This window comes from Argiope bruennichi, chromosome 7 (genome assembly GCF_947563725.1).
Source record: "Argiope bruennichi chromosome 7, qqArgBrue1.1, whole genome shotgun sequence".
Taxonomy (NCBI): domain Eukaryota; kingdom Metazoa; phylum Arthropoda; class Arachnida; order Araneae; family Araneidae; genus Argiope; species Argiope bruennichi.
In genome coordinates, this window is record NC_079157.1 from 101,111,926 (window position 1) to 101,133,561 (window position 21,636).

The following is a 21,636-nucleotide window of genomic DNA, read 5'->3' on the forward strand; positions in this document are numbered from 1 at the left end:
CAAGGATTTATTATTCTGCGTATTCATAGATGAATCCAAAATATTCGAAGCTTTAACTCCTTAACAGTCGTGCCCATGCGTCATATTCAATATCGTTTGGGAAACTTTTAAGTTAAAATTAAATCATCTTGACCAGTTAACTGTGGAATTTATTTTTTAAAGTCAAACGATGACCCATACACATGTCAAACGCAATACAGGTAGTTGCTTAGTAAATTTTGCAACAAATTATGATAAAGCTAGAAAGGTTTCATTTTTGTTATATAAAAAAAACTACACATCGACCTCGCCAATTAAAAAATTGGATTGACATGTATACACATCGAACTTATTTAACTGATTAAACCGATAAATATAATTTTGCTTAGAGAAAATAAAATTTTGTTTTCTGTATGTTAGAGATAGTAAACCCCATTTCTAAACACCAATGATATTTTCACAATCAAATTTTTCTAGAGATTCTTTCAGATATAAGGTATTTTCAAATAAGAATTATTCACACTTTAAGGTAGTAGGTCATTCCTCTTGTGATAACTATCCTTTTTCAGCTATATCATAAGCTATTAGATAAAGAATTACGCATTGACCGCACCAAAATAGAGATTTGGATTGAAAGTGTATACACATGGAGCATACTTAACTGGTTGTGATGTTGCGATTCGATTTAATGAATGGACATAATCTTCAAACATCAAGTATTCTATAGATTTTTGAATCAATAGGACAGCATATACCTGAAGTGGGAATTTTTTTTTTTCGAATTCTTTAATTTTTTTAAGTTTTCAATATCTCGGATTTATATAAAGATAACTATTTTTTCATTCTAAATAGTTTTTAAAATAAGTTTTACCTTAAATTGCAAATTCCCGAATGGACAATTTTCGCTGAAAATGGAATCACGAAGATTTTTTTCAACCCTAAAAAACATCTACAGTGAAAAAAAAAAAAAAAAAAAAAAATCGGGTTTCACGGAATCATTTCTAATTTTCTATACGTGCTAAATGATTCCTTGTTCAGATTAGGAATTCTCAGGTATCAGTGAACTCAATACAATATTTCTCAAAAAAAATAAATAATAATAATGAAATGTTAGCTATGCGATGAATGAAAGCGAAAATCGAACAAAAAAAAAAATGTCAACCCCGCCGTCATTTTGACATGTGTACTCAGCAGTTTCCGACGAATCCTATCGGCAGGTGCTCCTGACAGCAAGCAGTGGTTGGCGGAAAAATCTTCTGCAGCATTTATTTCTTTCCCACTCCGTTTTAGCACATGCAGAAGCGCGCGTACACCTTAAAACCTCTTTTGTTTCGTTTATTTGTTGTCTTGGGTGTATTGATATTTTGTGTTAAGTGACTCTCGGGTTTGTTGTGCGCAGGTACGTCTCCGACCACGCTTATGACGGGTACAAGGCGCACTGCCAAAGAAAACTTCTTCAGGGACAGAAGTTGGATCCCGAAGGTAGGAGAACATATCCACCTAGCCTCCTGGAATGGAAGTCTAACACCAGGAGAACCAACATGGCTCTCGAAGCGAAGTTTGCAGACGGTAAGTTCTTCTTTAATGAGTTCGTTGGTGAATTTATAATAATAATAAAGTTCGACACCGCCCATGACCTCGTTTCCCCTTTCCCAAAAGTTTGTGATGATCTTTGAAAAGTTGATGTCGATTCACATGCCAACTTTCGGCTGAATTCTCCAACTATGGTTTTTAAAATCGCTGTTTAGATGTGATATTTCAAACAGATCAAAATCTTTTTGAAAAAGAAAGTTATCTCTCCACAACGTGATAATAGTGAAATCTAATTTGGTGTTATATTAGTAAAAAGTAAACACATTAATCTATAGAAATAACAGAACGCAGCTGAAAGATTAAGCTACTAAATTAGAAAATGTCGAGGTTTTTTTCTCCGTCGTAAATTTTTAGAGCAGATGTAAATGAGAAAATTATTTAAATACAAATAAAAATTCATTGTATATGTGCCTCATTTCCACCTTAAGAACGGTGACGATTTCAGAAAAATTTTATGCAAGAGAAAGAGTATTGTCAGCTTTTCAAAGCTCAAAAGTTAATGAAATGCTCAATAAATTAAAAATTACATATAAACTGCTGCCAAAACACATTAAAAGAATTCTGGGAGAAAGTTTCAAAACAAACGATTAATTTACATAAAGAATAACTGTTGATTTAATTTATTTTTATGGATGAAGAATTGGCTATTTAATTAATTTTTAAACATTCATTAAGACCTTTCTTACGATTCAGTAATTGTGAAAAATTTTAAGTACTTATATAATAAATATGATTAACTTTTTGAAAGAATTGTCTATCATATATTTAATTATCATATTTGTTAAGATTTATTTTTACATATATCATATTTGAAAAAAATTATTTTTAAATATCGTCTGGCTCAGTTTATATTCTTATTTTAATTTAAAAATATTTCAGGCTATAAGAGGAATTTTCGTATTATAATATTTTATAAGAAAATAATTTTAACATTAAAAATATTTGACATAAAAGTATTTTAAGTCTGAGCAACGTTAGTTATTTCATCTAATTTAGATAAGATGTGTATTTTTTATGCATAGGATTACAATTCTTTTGATGATTTTGGGAAAAGGGAGATAAAACAAGAAGGTACAGATACTGGGACACCGGTCTTAGGAAGTGAATTGAAAAATATATTCATATTATAGATACAAGTATTTAAATGAGGAATTATTGAATGAATCACATAATTCAAAGATTAAACTTATAGAAAAGAATTATACGAATTATTTTCATTATTTTTAAAAAATTAAATTAAAACTGTTTCTGAAAAAAAAATGCCTTTTATTAATAAGTACTACTCAGTAAATGAAATTCTTATGCACTTTTCATGTGCTTTATTTTTTATTGTCTACTCAAATTTTGTGTGAAAATAATATAAATAATATTTCCCTGACAAATAATGCAGCAAACGATTTTTTTTGTTTGCTTTCATTCTAAATATTTCTTTTTATTTATTTATTTTCCTCTTGCATAATGTCATGTAGTAACTTTTGTTGTTATTGTTATTCTCATTTATAGTCTTTTTTTAACTATTTTCTATAGAATGATTTTTTTTAAATTTAATATAGATTTAAAAAATAATGTTTTGCTTTATTCTAAGTCATGTAAAGATATATTGAAATGATAATTTTAGTGTTTTAAAATGTTTAGAAATAAAGTTATTAAAGTAAAAAACATAAATTACAATTCAGGGAATTTTTGCAAATATGTAAAACTTTTAGGAAAAGTTCAGATTGATTTTTAAAAATATCTTATCAAAAAATGTATTGCTGTTGTTATAATTAAATCTTTACCTCTAAAATTTGTTTGATTATTTAAATCCTTCACATTATATTATAATAGATTATTTTGTTACGTATGATATTTTGATATATTTGGGAAGATATATTTGATATTGTTTTGGGAAGTAATTTAGGCATAGCAAGTTTTAAATGATGCGTTTCATTCAAAAACATTTTTTTCTCTTAATTTTCGGATTTCATTCTTTATGAATAAAAAATATCTGATCTTGGCACTAAAATAATAAAATTAACGAAAAATATTCATTAAATAAATATTATATAAGAAATAAACACTTTTTTAAAAAAAAGTTATATAGAAAATTTAGTTTTAATGTTTTTACTTTAGTAGTTTTATTATGTGATTTACATATAGAAACATATCATGGTCTTTTTTTTAACTTCATATAAATATGCTTATTAAATTTGGAAATAAAAACTTTTTCCATTCTTAACACTAGAGTGTTGTTTTAAAATGAATAGTTTAGAAGTGTTAACGTTAATTAAATACAATTCACCTTGCAGTATAATTATTAAATATCAAATAATATTTCTACCTTGTTACTTACCACTTTTTGTCATTTCTTATAGTAACTTACACGTGAATTCTCGTTACATGTTATTTAATACTTAACGCATGATATGAGCCGTCTAGAATGTTTGATGCAGGAACGCCTGCTAAACCATAAAACAAATGGATTAATTCAACACCTTTCGACTCGACCTTGTTCAAAGCTTTGACGAAACACTTTCACAAATACTTCCCAAGTCTAAGTTGGCTTTCAAAGCTATTGTAAACAAAACCTCAGAAGGATTCGAAAGGATTCGACAAACTTAAATATAAGCCAGGCTTGTAAGAACAAATCAATTTTGCATAAGAGTATGCGTGCACGTGTCTTACAAAGAATGAAATGAACAACGTGATCCTAACATCTAAAACTTTATTGTGATGGTGAGTGTCTTGGCAAATGCCGAATTGTTCGAGATTTGTTGGCGATTTGTGGTAGCTCTGCCATAACAAATACTATACATACATGCTATTACTATACATAACATGCCAAAACGACATACATAATGTCAAACCATATTCCGTTATCACGGCACATGGCTCGGCAAATCTCTCACTTCTTGCCAATATACAACCACCAAATGTCCTGCAGTTTTATTTTTAGAGTTGCTTGTCAATATTTAATTTTACTGGAGATAACCTCCACTAAAAACGAGCAAAATGCCTGAATCATGCAGCGCCGAGAATTCTGTGCTTTCCGTACAGCATGTTTTCCCCTTGTTCATATCCAAAATCTCCATTACTTCATTCCATTATAAAGTACTTAAAAACTATGCTTACAATACAGTTCTCAATATTCGACAATTGCACTTCGCAATATTATTGTTGCGCAAGCTTGTAGCACAGTTTATAGCAGACTATAAAAACGGGTACATCTATGAAGGCGTGTTATCCATTGATCCCGAAATTTCACGAGAAAGGCCGAACTGTCTCGAGCATTAACGAATGTTTATGTTCCCATTATGCGAGATATAGCAAATTTCAGATAGTCCAAACATGGAAAAACATCCTTAAGACATGACAAAAGGAGAGTGGAACTGTACAGCAAGGCTGAGATAATAGACATTCATTTAGTATTTTTAATGAAAATTTATGATCATTTAGAAGCGTTTTCATACGAATTCGTACTACATTTTGATCTGCCTAAATGTTTGCACTACGTGTATCGAAGCAGTATCTTTCACAATAGGCATTCTCTATGAACAAGTACATCAGACATACTTGCAGTTATCAAACCCATCGTCAAAACAGCTAAATATACAATCCTTCATTCAAAAAACGCGTTTTGATAAAGGCAGCAAATATTACAAAACAATGCAACAAATATGACAAAACTATACAGAAAATTTTACTATTTATAATAAATATTGCAAAATTTAAGCAGCAGTATGTTTGAATTGCACTAAGGTATCAAAATTTAATAACGTCATATGTTTCATGCCCTCTATATACCCTTCAGAAAACCCGAATTACTAAAGGATCCATAAGGCTAATCTGGCACTTTGAAAAAGACGAATGAGGGTCAAATCGGTGACTCCTCTGTAAAGGCCCGACACTTTCTGAAGGGTGACTGGGCAGCATGAAACCGAAAAAAAGTCTCTACATGTCAATATCAGTGATCTAAGCCATAAAGTTGTTACTCAGATTTTGTAATGTTTAGGAAATACTCTGCATAAGTTTTATATTTTATGCAATAAACGTGTTTTACTATCAAAATGCATTATTTTAAATCAACCTCCTAGTAATAATCCGGTAGTCATCTGATGTCTGCCGGATTGCTGAAATATTGTTGTAGTTTCATCTATTTAGAAAAGTAAAATACAACCAGAAATGCATTTCCAAACGTATTCCTTCCGCAACCCTGAGAAAGGCAAGTGGAGTAAACGTATGAATCACGACTCGGATGAATAAACTTGATGATTCTCTGTTGCAGGTGGCAGCATGTACGGTCCCGTGGAGTCGCTCACGACAGGGGAGGAATTCGCTGCCTCTTTGCTCAAAGCCAGGTGAGTCTGATCTGTTTTTATCCTTCACACTCATTCCAGGAACTGAACTTACTTCCAGGCAAGTTTTTTTAATTAAAACGCTGCATCAAAGAGCATCAAATACAGTATCAAAAAATATCAAATAACGCAGCAAAGAGCAGCAAATAACGCAGCGAAGAGCATCAAATAAAGCATAAAAAACATCAAATAATGTAGCGAAGAGCATCAAATAAAGCATAAAAAACATCAAATAATGTAGCGAAGAGCATCAAATAAAGCATAAAAAACATCAAATAACGCAGCAAAAAGCGTCAAATAAAGCATAAAAAACATCAAATAACGCAGCAAAGAGCATCAAATACAGCATAAAAAACCTAAAATAATGCAGCAAAGAGCATCAAATACAGTATCAAATAAAGCATAAAAGCATCAAATAACGCAGCGAAGAGCATCAAATAAAGCATTACTAGCATCAAATAACGCAGCGAAAAGCATTAAATAAAGCATAGAAAACATCAAATAATGCAGCAAAAAGCGTCAAATAAAGCATAGAAAACATCAAATAACGCAGCAAAAAGCGTCAAATAAAGCAAAAAATATCAAATAAAGCAGTAAAGAGCATCAAATAAAGCATGAAAAACATCAAATAATGCAGCAAAGAGCATCAAATAAAGCATGAAAAACATCAAATAATGTAGCGAAGAGCATCAAATAAAGCATAAAAAACATCAAATAACGCAGCAAAGAGCATGAAATACAACATAAAAAACATGAAATAACTCGGCAAAGAGCATAAATGCATCAAAGAGCAAAAGTGTCGAAAAATTCAGATTCTATGTTAGAAAATTCTTAAAATAAGAAAGATGATTGTCAAAAAGAATATAAAGATTTTTTTTATTTTTTTTTTTTTTACCAGCCATCTTTGGTAACCACCTGGTGGGAATGTTGATTGTGTCTAGTTTCAGTTAAATCTTTTGTGCATCAAGATTCTCTCTAAAAAGTATTTTTAAAATTTAAATTGTGATAGACATTAAAATAAGTGTTATTTTAACTTATTAAATGCTATTTTTAAAAGTTTTTTGGCCGGATAAATTATATATGCCCAAAAAGTTGTGTAACAGTACAATTATATTTAAATTATATTTTGAAAATATTTGATATTTTTGTAAAAGTGTATCGGTATAAAATGATTCCAATAAAAAAAAAAGATTGTTGCTATCATTTCTAAATTACATATTTATGTACGGTATTTCATAATAATGTAAAAACCAAACTAAAAATATAATGCTTCAAATATGACAATTCTGTTCCACACAATCGAGCAGATGATTTTCTTTTCAGAATATTGTTCTTTTTCAATGATTTGTCGAGAAGAAGGGGGTTATATTCGATAATATGCTTATAAAATACCAGAATAGAAAATTATAATAAAAATATGTAACTGTTTAACAATACTAAATTTAAATTTCCAATGTTATAAATATATAGCAAAATGTAATCATTGTTGTAATTATTACCTTGGGCCCCTAGGAGAAAAATGAACTTAGCCTATTAACTGTCTGTTTTATACAGTGGGTAAAAAAAATTATTGGAAATTGCATCTTAATGGGCGTATTTACAATGTATTCCTAATCGCAAATTAAAGTGTAAAATAAATATTAGAAGGCATTTTGTTAGGGATTTACTTTAAAATTTATTTATTTTCACTATCAATGTACCTGGTAAGAATAAAAATATGCAAAATGAATTTTTAAAAATTTTTGGAAAAGTGCCAAGAATCGTCATATTGAAAGCACGTGATATTAGGAAAGAACGCATATTTTCCAGAAATCACGTTAGTCTGTTGATTAGACGATCTGTTGAACTTCTGGGTGGTTTTATTTAACGCTGGTTAAAATATCTACAAAATCGAAAAAGTTGGATGTGAGTATAAAAAAACATTATCCATCTTGGAAATGATGGCTTAACATATCGCAAAATTGAAATCAATTGCAAATTAATTTAGTAACTGTCAGAAGTGTCAAAAAATTTCAAGAAACGGGATCAGCAGAGAATAAGGTCAGAACTGGGCGGCCTCGAATATTTTCCACAAGGGAGAAGCGTGATATTATCAGAGAAGTAAAAAAGAACCCAAAAATAAGTGCGCCTCAGTTGGCCCAACAAGTGGCAAATACTTCGCAAAAAAAATATTTAGTATCCAGGTAATTTGAAATGTTTTACATGAAAGTGACTATTATGGAAGAGCAGCTAGAAAGAAGCCTTTCATTTGTGAAGGGAAAAGAAAAAAAAAAAAAACAAAAAAAAAACAGGAAACTTAGATTTTGCAAAAGCTAATATTGATCGTCCAGACAAATTTTGGAATAAAGTCACATTTTCGGATGAATCGAAATTCAATATTTTTGGAAGTGATGGAAGACGATATGTATGGACAAAGCCGAATTCTGAATTTGAGACACGAAATGTAACAGCTGCTGTGAAACACGGAGGGGGGAGCGTCTTGGTGTGGAGCTGTATAGCAACGAATGGAGTCGGTAATTTACATTTTATTGAAGGTAAAATGACAGCACTTACGAACATCGAAATATTGCGCTGTAATTTAAAGGCGAGTACTCAAAAACTTGGGTTGGAAACGTCGTCTGTGTTTCAGCAAGACAACGACCCCAAGAATGCAGCGTATGAAACACGGGAATGGTAACTCTACAATGCACCTCGCCAGTTAAAAACACCACCTCAGTCTCCGGACCTTAACCTAATCGAAAATTTATGGTACCAATTGGATTTAGCTCTCAGGAAACACAAAATATCATCTAAAGAGAATTTGAAAAGTATACTCCTCCTAGAATGGCAAAATATACACAGTGATGCCATGAAAATAATTACAAAATAGATCATTGAAGAATAGATTACAAGCAATCATAAAGGCGAAAGGTATGCATACAAATTATTGAATACGACCTGTATTTATCTACACTTCGCTGTTTCATTTTGCCAATACTTTTTTGACAAGTTTATTGTCGTTTTTGCTCCATTTTATTTTTGAAAACCTTATTAAAATGAAAGTTTTATTTTATTTTGAGTTTTTATTGTCTTTATACTTCATTATATTATGCTTAAATTATCAGACATTTTCTGAGTTAAGTGATATGTTTAAATATAAGCAATTGCCAATACTTTTTTTATCCACTGTATGTTTGAAACTTTTTGCCACATAAGCTATGTATATATGCACAAAAAGTTATGTAACGGTATAATTATATTCAAAACAATGTTTTGTTTTGAAAGTACTTGACATTCTTGAAAAAGGGTATCGTTATAAATGAAAACGAAAAATGAATCATTACATTTCAATAAGAAATAAAAGATTGAATATATAACAGATCGTTTCTGTTATCTCTAAATTATTTATTTATGTATGGTATTTCATCATAATATAAAAATCCAAGCCAAAAATATAATGCTTCAAGTACGACAGTTCTGTTTCCATTCAACTTACAGACGAATTTCAAATTCGTTTGCTTGTTACGAAGAAACGAAGCACAGAATACACACTTTCTGTTACACTCAATATTTACTGATATATATAGAATGAAACTAAACTATCAAGCATGCCAAAACTATTTTGGGCGCCAAATAGTGCATGTAAAATTCCAAAATCTCCAAATGGGGATCGTGGCAGCTAACGGGTTAATATTTTACACTTGTTTTGTATGAATCTTCCGAAAGGAATCGAATCCCATGGAATCACAGAACTACTAAAAGTTTAGGAATTGCTATTAAAAGCACCCATTTGCTCGTTGTCTATCATGGTAAAGTAATTTCCTTTTAACTAACCTCCCTTAACGATCTGCTTGTTCGTCCAGATTGTTAAGCAGTTAATATGAAAAGATTTTTTTTTAATTTTACTTTGTTATTTGATACAACGAAAAACACGAATTTAAATGAATCTGCTGCGGGCATAAATTAGAAAGAGTATATACCGAGAAATAAAAACGGAAGTGAAAATCCTATTTTGGTTTTATTATCCAAAGAAAGCAGTTTTTTTTTTCTTTCTTTAATATTAACATCGGCAAAAGCACGTTATTAAACGAATGATATTGATGAGTGAATTTGAATTTCATAACATTTAAGCACTGATATTATATTGTGTATTAAATTACTTAAATTGCATTAAAATTTATTAAAAATAAAGAAAAATAAATTATATCGAAATTATAACATTAAAATTGATATCTTTAAAAAGACAATTTAATAAATTTTTTAAAAAAGCAAAAAAAAAAAAAGTGTTGTGTGAATATAGGTTTGGAAAATACAGTCATCAATTTCTATAGGTAAGCCATGACAATTACCCATTTAGCGACGCTTAAACCTAAATTCGCAATCGGTTAAATTCGTTTGACGCCTATTTCTTGATTTCTTTTATTACTTTCCCCTGCTGGATGGGGGTTTAGTGACACATCGAGCCCTCTCCTGAATTACTCTCATAACATTTTGCAGTTCATTAATTAGCGAAGTTCTAAATTAAGTGCAACTGTAAAAACATTCATTGAAACAATCTGAAGTGTTCGTATAGCGGTTTTTTTTTATCGTTGCCATTCAGCAATAAGTAATAAGAGCGAATTCTGTGCCACGTATATAACAATGAAAATTGCTATATACGTGGCACAGAATTAGCTCATTTCATTCTGGTAGTTCCTGTGTAAACAATTATTCAGAAGAATTTAAAATTATCAAAATCCAGAAGAAATTTGAATTGTTTTTAAACTAATACCTTAAAAACACAATTCTTTTTTTAAAAAAAATTAAAATGGTATAAAACTTTGAATTTTGCAATAATATTTTCAATATTTACTCCAAGAGTGGCGAAATCTCTCTTGATTTTGCGTTAAATGAAATCTCAAAAAAATTCGCACAACATTACAGTTTTCTATCTTCCAAAATATGTACCTGTCAAACTTGGTAACTCAAAATCAAACGATCTGCCCTTTTGAACGCCAACACATACAAGCATGCCTTTTTCTTTATCATTAATAGAAAATTAGTAATTTTATCGTAAGTTAATTTAACATTGATTTTAAGCTTATGGTTCTTAAACGTTTTAAATTTTCTGTATGTTTACTGAAACCAGAACCGTAACTTCCTATTTAAATCTCATTAAAATTTATTTCAAGAATTTTTGACTAGTATAATATTAGAATTATTGATCCTTTTGATTATTGCACATTTATCAAATCTTAGAATCAAACTTGACGCAATTACCTTATATCTTTTACCGCATTGCCTGCCGTATTATAATTATGATTATCTGATAGCAACTGCGAAAGCGGAGCTTTGCAAAAATATGAAATAATAAACTGAATTCAAATTTCTTCGAAGTTAGCTTTTCATTTCATTTTTCGTAGTGCCCTTTTACGGAAATCAAGATTTTTTTGAATACCGAGGCGTTCCTTTGGGAACGATTGAACTACGGAATAGAATCTTTATATCTGAAATAATTTGGAAAAAAAATCAAAGAACCGGCCCCGAGGTGCAAGAACTGGTCTGATTTTGATCATTCATTTTCATTTCATAATAGTCGCCTCAAGCGACCAGCTGTTCGGTTCGTCAGAAATATTAGTTATATTTGTCTGAAGATAAATCGTTGAGATAAACTTTATGTCATGATTCCGTCGAATTAATTGGTATTAAAGCTTTATTATAATTATGTTACTTACTCTATTTATCGTGTTCATAACTTTTCTAATGGAGACAGTTCCATGGCATCTTAGTACTGTGAAAGGCGTAAATTTGCAGTTCATCATCTCCTAAATTTCGTGGTAATGTAACTTCACTTTTTTATTCGTCTTGTAAACTACACAGATATTAAAACAATCATTATTTAGTTTTTAACAATGAAAGAAAATCACTCTATTAAATATTTGTAAAACAATGAAAACAGTTTGTATTTGAAAGTAACAATATAATCTTTTATTGGATGTCAGCCAAAAAAATATTTTTAAAGAATTATCAAAATTCAGCATAAATAGCACTTCGATTAAATTGGCATCGTTAAAAAAAGACAAATTTTTTTTCTAAATTTTGGAATAGTGTAAAATTTATTTTTATTGCACCGAAGTTATCGCTGAAATTCAGTTTAATTTTTAAATTAAAGTTCTAATTAGAATTTCAAAAAAAAAAATTGCTTCTAGGTGCATATTCGCAGTCTCCAAGGTATACATGTGCTACATTTGGTAGCTGTAGGTTAAAAGGTTTGGCCTATAGAATGCCAACATACATTTACCCACTCATCTTTATTACACACACATATATTCTTATATGGTATTAGTATAGATAGAAAAAAAAACTCGTGATCCTTAGTTATATCATCAATAGGAGCCTGTCCCCTAGTGTAGCCCATTTTTGAAGGATATCTCAAAAATATTACTTCACTGTATATTCTCAGAGATGGAGGAGGTCGTTGTGGCCTCGTGGTGAGGTCTCGGCTTCGGAATCATAGGATTTCAGGTTCGTGACCCGATCCCACCGAAAAACCGTTGTGTAGGCGGGTCTGGTGAATGTTAAATCCGTCGCTGCCAAACGTCCTCCCGTTGGTGTGTAGCAGAAGTTTGGAGAGAGGAGGGGGTGCCAGCTTAGGTGTCTACTCGTCATCTGATCGCGGTTCGATATTTCTAAGTCCGCCCCAAAATAGCCCTAGTATTGCTTTAAAACGGGATATATCTGAGCTGCATTGAACTCGAATAAGGAGGGGGGGGACTCGACGAAACCCCCAATTCCTAATTACTGTATCGATTTGACTGATATTTAGTTGATTTGAAATTTCATAACATTTAGATATATCAATTTTCAATATTTAATTTAAATAATCGCATATAGTGTATATGAATACGAACGTAAAACCCCAAAAACAATGTAACGTGTGTAATTGTAAAAATTATTATATTACACAAAACGTTACTGCTATTTAGCAGATACAGATTTTTTTTTTTATCTCGAAATAAAATTCGAAGTTTTTTTTCATTATAAAAAAATAATGATTTCTAATGCCGCTACGAATGCACAGTCATTGTTAGTGTAATATAATACAATAAATACAAGATTACAAAGAAAAGAAGGAAAAAAGAACATTTGTTTTGTAAAAATTAGTTTTCTATCAGTTCATCTTCTAGATAAAACCTGCTATTCTTCCGAGTCCCATGGTAATTATCTTCACAAATTCCGAGGAGTTATCGATAAGCTTCGTTTCATGTCTGGCTCCCTAAAGATTACAAACGTTCAATCCATTCAAAACTGGGTTTTTATTGTGGCGAAATATTACGGGTTTTATTGGCTGCGGTTTACAACTTTATGTAGTAAGTTCTTGGTTTTATAGCTTATAAATGTCTTGCTTTTGTTTTATTTTTAGTGTGGGGAAATCTGAAGTTTTCTTTTCTTCTGATTGTGATCGCACTATTTTTATCTTTCCAGAAATAAAATTGAAAGAAAATCGTTTACCGTTTTCTTTTATTAGCATATTGTTATTTAAAATTAGTCTTTTCACATCTGCTTCAAGATAGAATAAACTTGGGAAATGCAAAAAAATAATCACCGAATTTGGCTTTTTTAATTAATATCAGAAATTTGTTTGTCCTTATTTTATTTTTATATTAAATATATGGATAAATGTTTTATTTGCAATATGAAGTCACGCCCATTTGTTGACAATTTAGGCAGAACATATAATGAAAATATTTTAACAGTAAAATGTTACCTCTTCTTATATTTTACGAGTACTGAATTTTAATTACAATTTCTTTTGATATGATAAAATTGAATTTTTTATGAATATATTATTTATTTATAGGGTTTGATTTGTTCATTAAGAAATCTCATACTTACTAGTATTATTTTTTAATTTTTTAAAAAATATCAATAAATAATTAAAATAATTTTACTATGTTTAACAAAAACAATTGTTGCAGTTGTATAAGACGTGCCACATATGTGTAGACGTCATAAAAAAAAAAAAAAAAAAAAAAAAAAAAAAAAACATTATAAAAAGTCAGAAAAAAGAGCTATTTTAACCCTTTAATTCTAGGGAACTGTTTGCTTTCTATACGTGTATTCAGGGATCTTTTAAATTACTATTTAAAATAAATATTTACCTGCATATCTAAATACTTTTGGAACAAAGTGAACTGCTATTTATGTGAAACCCTTTAACAGCGTCTTATAAGTACCGAGACGCATTGACATGCAAAAAGAATTAATCTGCCTGGCGATTTCGAAGTTGTATAAAATTTATTTTAATATTGTATATTTTTATTTTAATGTATCAAAAAAATATCAATATCCTTGGCTATCTCCCCCCCCCCAATATATGCAAAAAGTAGAATGATTATAATGAAATTCTCCGAGCATTCCACAAAATTTGAAAGAATATATATTTATTGTGTTCTTAAAGTTTGAAATATTTATTAGGACAATTTCGAAATAAGGATTTTATGTATTCAAAATACTGTTCATATTTGTAAGCAAATTCATGTTATAGAAATTCTTTTACAATGGATATACTTTTCTTTAGATTCTTATTTTTAATTCAGTCTTTTTATTACCATTCATTTTAGTCGATTTTTGCTTCAAATATTTTGCCTTCTAACATTTTTTTGTATATTATAAATACACTTTTGTGTATTTATAACAGTATAGTTAAACTTGTATTTTTATTATTATTATTCTTAGCTCAGCATTACATATCTGTTTTTTGTTGTTATTGTTGTTATTCTTGGTGCAACTTTATCATGCTTGTACTTTTTTTATTCTTGGTGTTCAACATTGCTATATTCACATTTTTTTTTTTTTACTATTCTTGGCGCAACTTTATCATGCTTGTATTTTATATTACGGATTACCGTTTTATATTACGGGTAAATGTGCGTATTTAAACTATTAATTGAAAAATAAACCACAATTTTGAAACATGAAATACCTATTCGGCTTGTTTAAAAATAACAAAGAAGTATATACTTCGGCATTAAATGGAAAGCAGTCTTTTTCTTCATTTTTTTCCCATATTTTGAATGAAAACTATTAAAATTTTTAAAAATCATACTTTACTGACCGAAATGAGGAACTGGCAATCTTAACCTTTTAATCGGAAATCAGTGGGATCCTTTTTCAGTTTATGCTATCATTGTTTTGATTTAGTAGGTGACAATATTAAGAATTGGTCAACTCTTAAGATACAATTCTGAAAAAATCATTATGAATAAAATAACAACTAAATCAACTTTTTTTTTCTTTACAGGGGTATTGACGACTGCTACGGGTGGACTGTGGATTTGGACGACGACGGAGATTTGTACGAACTGAACGGTTACGACTACGTCCTCGATCTGATCTCTGAAACCGAGGTCCCGCCCGCTTTCCCTGTCTGCAAATCCTTCTTCCTCGTGTCTGCCAATAAGAACAAAAAGACCAAATACTCGTCTGCAACATGGGCAGCATCGTAAGTTGAAATGGCTGTTTGTCTTAATTATATCACAAACAATCAAAAAAAATTGTTATTAAATTGGCTAACTCAAAAACTTATCGCTCCCCTTACTCCACCATCTACCCGATGTATGTTCCGTGTCCAGATCGAATGTTTTTCCGTCTAATTCCTACACCCCCGATTCCCAAAATGACTATCAAACGAAAATCAGAAAATGAGCGATTATTTTTCAGAACATCAGGCCTGCTTTTCCTAAGTGACCATTTATAATAAAAGCTCAATCAGCTGAAACGAAATTTACGGAAAGGAATCTGCTTTGTTACTGAAAATCGTTTGCTGATATTCTGATGGTGGTCAGCATGGAACGAATGAAAAATGAATTCATATCATGGAAATCAAGGTAAAGAAAGCTGAAAATATTATTGATATGTTAAATTCTACAAATGTATCAATCGTGAGGGATTGGTAATTGCATAAAGCTCTATCGTTGATTGTTTAGGTTTAATTAAATTAATTTAAAACCCACACCGACCCAGCCTATCGAAGAGGATGTAAGATTTTAAGCATGCTATTGTAGAATAGAAGTATTTTACAATGTACCAAAAGAATTATAGTCTTCTATATATATAGTATATATAAAAATAAAATTAGATAAATAAAGCACTAAATATGCTAAAAGCAATAAATGTGCAAAAGAAATAAGATAGATCAAAGACAAATAGTATTTATTCTCTGAATCGGAGCCGAATTAAGTTGAAAGCAATTAAAAATTCATTCTTAGCAATTTAGTCGTAAGAAAATAATTGGTAAGAAAATAAAATAATTTAAGAGAACTGGAAAGTTCTAGTCAAAAATAAGCGTTAAAATTTAAGTTGTAAATAAAGAAATTTTTTGCAAGTAATTATATATGTTATTCAAAATTTAGTGCATAAAAAATATGCTGTTATTTTTATTAAAAAAATATTTAACTCCTATATCTGAAAAAAATATTTTAGTGCTTAAAACACAATTAAAATTTTGCCTTATTGTTTAAAGACAGCGAGTAAATATTGGAATTAAAGAACTTTTGCAATGAAATGTCAATTTCTGTTTTTTCCAAATAATTATTCTGTATTTTATTATGGTAAATTAAAAATAAGTTTCTAAATAAAGTGTTTTAAGTCAATTATTCGCTTTAAATCATAATGTTATGCTTATTCCATTTATTTAAACCATTTTTAAATATAGAGCTAAGGCGGGAGCTCCCATTAATTCAAATAATACGAAATTTGACTAAGTATTTCAGATAAAAAAAAAACCTTGACATTTATTAAATGAATAGAAAATAACACTGAAACTTGAAAACTAACTTTAAAAAATAATCCAAAGTTTCCATGAAAAAAAAAAAATACATAGTCACTAATCTCATGTAATGGGATCAGGTAAAACTATTTTCTAAGGAAATTTGTTATTGTTGTCCAATGTTGATGCTTTCACCATTTAGATTGTGGGGTCACTGAACATTAACACCATTTTTCAATAACGGAAAAAGTTTCAATAAATTTTGAATAAACCGATATGGAAAAAAAAGTTAATATTTTTATATAATTTGTGTAGGATAAGAGATATTTTATTTTTGGAAATTTCTTAATGCACAGCGCTATCTATCTGCGAAATTTTGCGTTTTTTCTTTATTTAATAGACGAACGCATTAATTGAAGAACTTATTGTCCACCTTTTGCGTTATTTGAATGACCAAAATGACCTTCAGAGTTGAAGCCTAATTTGAAATTTTATATTCTTATCTCGGATGTTTTATTAAAAACGTTTATTATTTAAAATTTTCTATTTTGGTGCTTGGTTGAAAATAAGCATCTTGCAAACTAATTACTGATATATATATATTTTTAGAACATTTTACAAAATAGAAATATTTATCTCTCTATATGTGTATTATAATACGTATTCATATGTAGGCCTCACAACCCTGAGCGTATCAACACATTCGAAATCGACATCGATGAGTCCCCACCAGCGCCCATCCGGTACAAACAACCAATCAAATCCCGTTCCATCGACGACATCACAAGGGCAGACCAGCATTCTTCGCACGAATATCGTAAGTACAGACTTCTGTTTGATTCTTTTTTTTTCCCTGTTCTTTCAACATCATAAGATCTTTATTTCTTTTAGATCTTATTTCCTCTGATTGAATGGAATACCAGCCATCTGCCGAGCATTTCTAAAAGTTTTCAGCTTCAAAAATTAGCGAAATATTGAATTAAATGCAGCTGTAAAAATGTTCAGTGAAGCAGCTGAAAAGTTCATACAGCGATGTGTTTATATTTGACTGTTGCCATTCAGCAATAAGTAATAAGAGCGATTTCGTTGCCACCTATGTTAGCGTTTTATGTAGAGAGATATGAAAAAGAATCCAAACGGAATTAAATGGACCAGAATTTTGATTTATTTATTATAAATGGAAAATGACGCTTAATGGGCTGCAACGAAAAATGATAATAAAGACCACTTAGTTTTTACAAATTGGGTCCTGTTACTTTTTAATTATCTTAAAAAATGTTTATAAACATTTAATCGAAATTATATTTTTCAGTTACAAGAGAAAGAAGAAAAGAACGCATCCGATCGAGTTCACACGAACGGCTTCTGGACGACATTGGAAGGATCGACCCTCCCTTGTCCAAGACCAGTGCCCTCAACGATCGGTACTTCGAGAACGGCAAGACGACCCGATCCGATCTCATCGTAGACGAAACTCATCGTTCCAGATCGAGACCTGAACCCATCGGATCCATGTTGGGGCTGTCCAAGAGCAAATTGAACGAGCGCTACCAAGAACGGGAGGTGCCAGGACTCTCGGAAACGAGTAAACTCAACAAGCGCTATTTGGCGCCTAAAAATAATACTTCCCAGCAACGCCCCGAGGAGGAGCCTCACCACTCAAAGTCCGCACAGAGTCCTCCCAGCAATGCTTGGCAAGATGAACTCGGATTGGCGTCCTCGGCTCTCAACGACCGCTACTTCTCTCGCCAAGAACTCATGAAGCAGACCAAGACAGATGCCAGCGACGCTGGAAGTCGAAGAGGAGAAGGCAGTGTTATTCATGGGCAAACGCCCAGTATTGATGAGTCCAGTAAAATCAATGGTCACTCGCCTGACATGAATGGTAGCGGTAACAACAGAGACGCCAGCAACTCATCCCAGGTATTCTTTGTTGATATTTCAAAGAGTTTATAATTACATTTGTACTGAGAATTTATATACTAAAAAATATTGTTAAAATTGTTTTCATGGACAATGTTTCTTATAGTTAACTAATTAATCTTCGAATTTAGTCAACTTCCTATATAGATGATTCACTTTATTTTGGGGTATTTATTATTATTTTAAACAACGGACACCTGAGATATCTAAGATACTTTTATACTTTATAAAGTGGGATAAATCTCATCAAAAAAACAACTGGAAGCCTCTCTGTGAGTGAAGCATCTCATGCAAGATATCTCTTAACTCTATTTTTTAATACATTTAGAAATAAGTTAAACATTGAGATTTGAAGACCCCATAAACCTCCAACTCCTCCGTCATTGGTGGGGATATTTTTTTCCCCTTATGCTTCAAATCATTTACTCGTTTGTATGGCAATGGCTGGCACGTTGATTTATGCTTGAAATATTTCACTAGTATTCGTAAAGTATGCTAGTACCTTGCTTTGAAATCTACTCATCTACTTTTGAATATATCCGAACATGGATTAGCATAAATCATTTAATAACGTGTAGTGGAAAGCTTATAAGCCAGTTAACAACTACGCTGCAAGAGTAATTGCTTTTGTATTGTGGTCACGTTACTGGACTGCTAGCCACAAGGTCCCAGGTGCTATCCTCGTTCAACACAAACCACCACATTGGTGACCCGGACGTGATCCTTCAACCTTCGTACAGCTATTGTGGCGCCATCTACCCACAGCAACCCAAAGTTGTCAGGATCACTTGACGCAACTACAGCAACCACTCACACACACGCGCTTGCTCGCCCGCCATAACGCTTGGAGCTACTCAAATGGGTACAGGCGCATTAGACTCAACAGCTAATACATCACCACTCAACAGCCATACCGTTCGTCTCACTTCCGACTCACTGGTGGGAGAGTTACTCACTGGTTTGCTAGCTGGCTTATAAGCTTTCCATTACAAACTCAAAAGCGTTAATCATTAACGCTGGTTGAATATGGAAGATCGGTCAATTCTCTACTTTAAATCCGGTAGCATTAAATGATTTAGTGATCATATTAAAGGAAGATTTTTTTTATATGAATCAGTTCGAAACCAAAAGACTTTGATAACATAAAATGAATGATAACAATAACCACGATGACATTATTGTATTTAGTAGCATTCAATATGATGTTCCAGGGTCAATAAATGTTATGTGTGGATATTTCTAAATTACCTTATCAAAAAAGACAAGACATATTAGTATAAAATTGATTCCTTCACATTAATTTTTTTTTCAAATGAGTCCTAGCACTTCGATTATATCATGTCAACCAATAACATGCTAACTATGTAGATGCTAGCTATCTTTGGCGACCTGTTTGTTCGCTGGAATATTAGCATTTTTGCATATTAAACTATTAATGTGAAAAATATTACTATAAAACGCCACTTTACTAATTATTGAATTTAATAAAATTATCTTGCTATGAATTAATCATCAAATAAATAAAAAAAAAGTATAAGAAAAGAATTGAGTATAATGCAAAATAAAAATTCTATTAAGGTCCAAAGAAAGCAATTTTTTTATCTTGATTTTAGCATTGGCAAATGCATGCGATTGAATTGTTTGACTAAACAGTGTAATGAGTTGGAATTTCACCATCATTATCAAAACATTGTTATATATAACGTCAAATTTAGAAAGTTTTTTAATTAGACAAATATTGTATAGAAATTAAATTGGCGTTATTAAATTCGTAATGTGTTGAGTTTTAAAATAATGTAAATAACCATTTTTCGTGCGGTAGTAATTTGGGTAAGTATAGCTGTAAAGCACCAAAGCCTTGTTTAATTTTTAATTTACCCATATTTAAATTGTCTTTTAAATTTTGAAAAATCGGAGTGATATTTGACATCGCTTTTATTTTGAATGGCATGTGTGCCTAATTTATCAAAATGTGGAAAAATTTGTAGATTTGCATAAATGATATACAAATATTCATCTTTAACTCTATGAGTCCTGGCTCGTCCCATATCTTCCCTTTTGACAAAGCCCTGATTCGGGCATTTTCGAATATGTATCTCAAATCTAGGGATGCAAGCTAATTCGCGATCAGCTAATCATATGGAAAAGATGATTCAATTTTGTTTGCGTGCTCGAAAAATTTCCTCAAAAAATTACCTAGAATTACCTGCATTTTGAGACACTGTAATTCTTGCACTAACGAGTAACAAAGAGTTAAATACATATTAATATAGTTACTATTAATTTCTTCTCCAAATCTACAGTGAGGAACATGCAATATATTGTGATGTTAAAATTCTTAAGTAACTGGGAAAATAAAAATTATACTTTGAAGTTACAAGAAAAATTGAATGTTTTTCCACCCCTACAGGCTTCTAACGACGCCATAGATTTCCCAGAATTCGACTTCCCAGAAAATGGCGATGAAGAAGAAGAGATCGAGCCGGACGATTACCTGCCAGATCCGGACGGTTCCAGATGCAGCAGGACCACCGAGTCGACTCGTTATGTGAAGTATGGGGGCAAGCAACAGGCTGTTAAAGGCCATTCTCATTCTACGAAGGCACACATCGATCGGAACCGTGACGACTACAGCAGCGTTGGGGGGCCAAAGAGTTCTGCTATGTCCGACACTTCGGAAGCACCCTCTCTGGCATCCCACGTCAAAAACGTTCGCATACCTTCCCACACCTCCGATCTTGACCAGTATCTTGATGATCTCTTCAATCCTGTTCTTGATGGAAATCTGGATGAACTGAGTGATGCAAGGTAAGACCATTTTGCTGTGTATATTAAAGTTCCTTAAATTTTCCAACTCTTGGGGGATAGGGGGGGGGATTTCTGGATTCGGAGTTTTTTTTTTCAGGAAATGAGGCATTGATAGTAAGTAAAGTAAGTATTAATAAATAAAAAGGGAATAGGGAAACAATATTAATAAGTAATAGCAGAGTAGAAAAATAGCATGAATAAATAATAGCAGAGTAGAGAAATAGCATGAATAAGTAATAGCAGAGTAGAGAAATAGCATGAATAAGTAAT

General features: G+C 31.2%; 1 protein-coding gene across 2 annotated transcripts in view; it reads left to right on the plus strand.

Annotated features, from left to right (window-relative positions):
• Nucleotides 1-21,636, plus strand: part of LOC129975715 (unconventional myosin-XV-like) — a 351,522-nt gene that overhangs the window by 197,579 nt on the left and 132,307 nt on the right. For both annotated transcript variants that reach the window (XM_056088888.1, XM_056088889.1), the window contains exons 25-30: nt 1,379-1,548; nt 5,837-5,909; nt 15,169-15,369; nt 17,310-17,452; nt 17,948-18,558; nt 20,969-21,366. In XM_056088888.1, coding sequence (XP_055944863.1) covers nt 1,379-1,548; nt 5,837-5,909; nt 15,169-15,369; nt 17,310-17,452; nt 17,948-18,558; nt 20,969-21,366 — 1,596 coding nt within the window. The remainder of the gene's footprint in view (nt 1-1,378; nt 1,549-5,836; nt 5,910-15,168; nt 15,370-17,309; nt 17,453-17,947; nt 18,559-20,968; nt 21,367-21,636) is intronic.